Source organism: Anneissia japonica, unplaced genomic scaffold (assembly GCF_011630105.1).
Source record: "Anneissia japonica isolate Jap-2015-1 unplaced genomic scaffold, ASM1163010v1 scaffold68107_len3740_cov98, whole genome shotgun sequence".
Lineage (NCBI taxonomy): Eukaryota > Metazoa > Echinodermata > Crinoidea > Comatulida > Comatulidae > Anneissia > Anneissia japonica.
In genome coordinates this window covers 1-2,281 of record NW_022756793.1, presented here as the reverse complement: position 1 = coordinate 2,281, position 2,281 = coordinate 1, and the positions used below count along the sequence as shown (strand labels likewise).

General features: G+C 40.6%; 1 protein-coding gene across 1 annotated transcript; it reads left to right on the top strand.

Moving 5' to 3' along the window:
• Positions 1–240: 240 nt before the first annotated feature.
• Positions 241–2,032, top strand: LOC117124406 (the record flags this gene model as incomplete). The annotated part of the gene is made up of 2 exons (XM_033270636.1): positions 241–1,311; positions 1,731–2,032. Coding segments are annotated over exons 1-2 (1,373 nt in total), but the record flags the coding sequence as incomplete, so codon positions are not given.
• Between the last annotated feature and the right edge of the window lie 249 nt (positions 2,033–2,281).

The window sequence follows — 2,281 nt, the reverse complement described above, 5'->3', positions numbered from 1 at the left end:
ATAGATTATTGCGCTTTAATTGATCATTGATAGCGGTGTCACCGACAAAGAAGTTTTCTATCGCGTTATTTCCATTGGTTAGAGTAGATCACTGGTTGTCCTTTGTCCTGTTTAAGTTTCGAGTAAACTTTAGTACGGTACATTTTCTAGTTAAATTCATCAGGAGGAAGGTACAATTAAAAGTTCGCTCATAAGAAAACGCTTGGTTGTTGGTTATTGTAGTTAAGTACCAAATTAACAATGGTAAGTAATCGAAAACCGCTTACCGAATTGAACAACAGAAAGAGATTGTTTCGTAAGAGACGGCCTGGAGGAGGTAGAAAGAAGATGACAGGAAAATTTCCAGGTATCATAGATGTGGCTCGCGATTTCGTTCAGCAAAGCAGTTTCAAGGCAGATGCCAGACGCCGAACAACCACCGGACAAAGTTGCGGAGTTTCTTTGCCGCAAATTCGTCAGAATCTGCTGGACAAATGCAATGGCTTAAGCGACCATGGCATTAGCGTCTCAAGGTGGATGAAAGCACCCCGAAAAGGAACTACAGCGTCTAAGGCTTACAGTGAAGTGCTTGATATTCGCATTCCACCAAAAAAAATTGACGTACGTAAAGAGCACATTGACGCGCATTTCTGCGCCTCTTGGGTCCGCTATAGAATCGAGATGGCGGCTCAGTTTGCTGACGAGTGCATTTTAATGTCTTGTGACAACAAGAACAAAATTAAAGTTGGCACACAAGCGGTTAGTCGTCACTTTAAAGTAACATGTTACTTTAGTTCAAACGATGAGCCAAATTATGACGATCACGATTTTCCTTATGGTGGGTACTTGATTACCCCATGTGGGTACATGTTTCTAACGCAGGAAAAAGAACCATCTCTTGTTAACGATGAACATGGCCGAGACCATATCAAAGCAGCGAGAACAGGTCCACTACACGTAATTAATTACGGACCATGGCAGAAAATGACGTGCCAGGTTCATATGAATGACCTCTACAAATTAATTTCTGAAAAATTAACTGACAGGCGGCGTTCAGTTGTGATAATATCAGACGGTGGACCTGATTGGTCATATAAAGGATACGCTGTACTAGTTTTTTATATGAGGTTATGGCGCGATCTTAATCTTGATATGTTATCAATTACATCCTATGCACCGGGTCAGTCCGCCTACAACCCCATCGAAAGAACGTGGTCAAATTTGTCAAAATGGCTTGCCGGTGTAAAACTGCCTGCTACGTTACCCGATGAAGACAAGCCACCTTGCCAGCAGAACATTTCTGAAGAAGAACGACTTCGAAAAGAAAAACAGGTAGGAAAGTGCATATTGATTTTCACTTGATAACCATATGCCTTGCATTTTAACCTATAATATTATAATAATATAATTTCCAGAATTAAAATCCATATCATAATTAAGAAGTACAATTTGCAGCAGCTACAAAGGGCCCTACCATACACAGCCGACAGTTCTGAGCGCATAGAACAAAATATTACTAAGATATGATGCTGCTCAAATAAAGGATGATGCAAAAAAAAAAAAAGATTCCCGCATCAATATTTCCCAATTTTTTAAGCAGGCTGGGGTGATAATATACAAGTTATTCTATGTGCACTAATGCAAAGCAATGCAAATATATTTTCATGGGGGCCGGGGATTTATAATGCTCTTGTAAACGGTGCGTTTATTAACGACAAAAAACTATTATATATTGAATATTGTTATTTTAGGTTTTGAAGAATGCCATGACCAGACTTGGTGAGGGGTATTGGAGTGAACGTAGTATTGCTGGACATCCTGTGACTGTTGAACAAGATGATCCTGACGAAGCATTAGATTTAATATATAATGACTACGAAGAAGTCCATACCCTATTGAGTGGACCAAAGAAGTACGTAAAAAACACACCAACACTGGAAGAACTAAAGTTTACAGTAAAGCATGTTGATCGCCGCGTTTGCGAGGTTACATTCGTTAAGTGCAGAGATAGTAGCTGTAGTCACTGCTGTAGCAGGCCAATGGCATCCAAAAGGTTTGTTTGAGATGATTCAGTCGAGGGGAGGAATGCCTCATCCAATGTTGTCCGAAACTCTAACATCGGAGGAGCATTTTAAGACATACCTCGAAGCCTGTGATTCGGCCGACAGCAATGAATGCATGCCCTCTGTGGAAACAGCTTCACTAGGACGATGCTCTATATGTCCAAGTTATACATTTTCGTCTCCAACTGACAAAATGAGGCACCGACGCTATCTTCATTAGGACATCCAAAACAAACGGC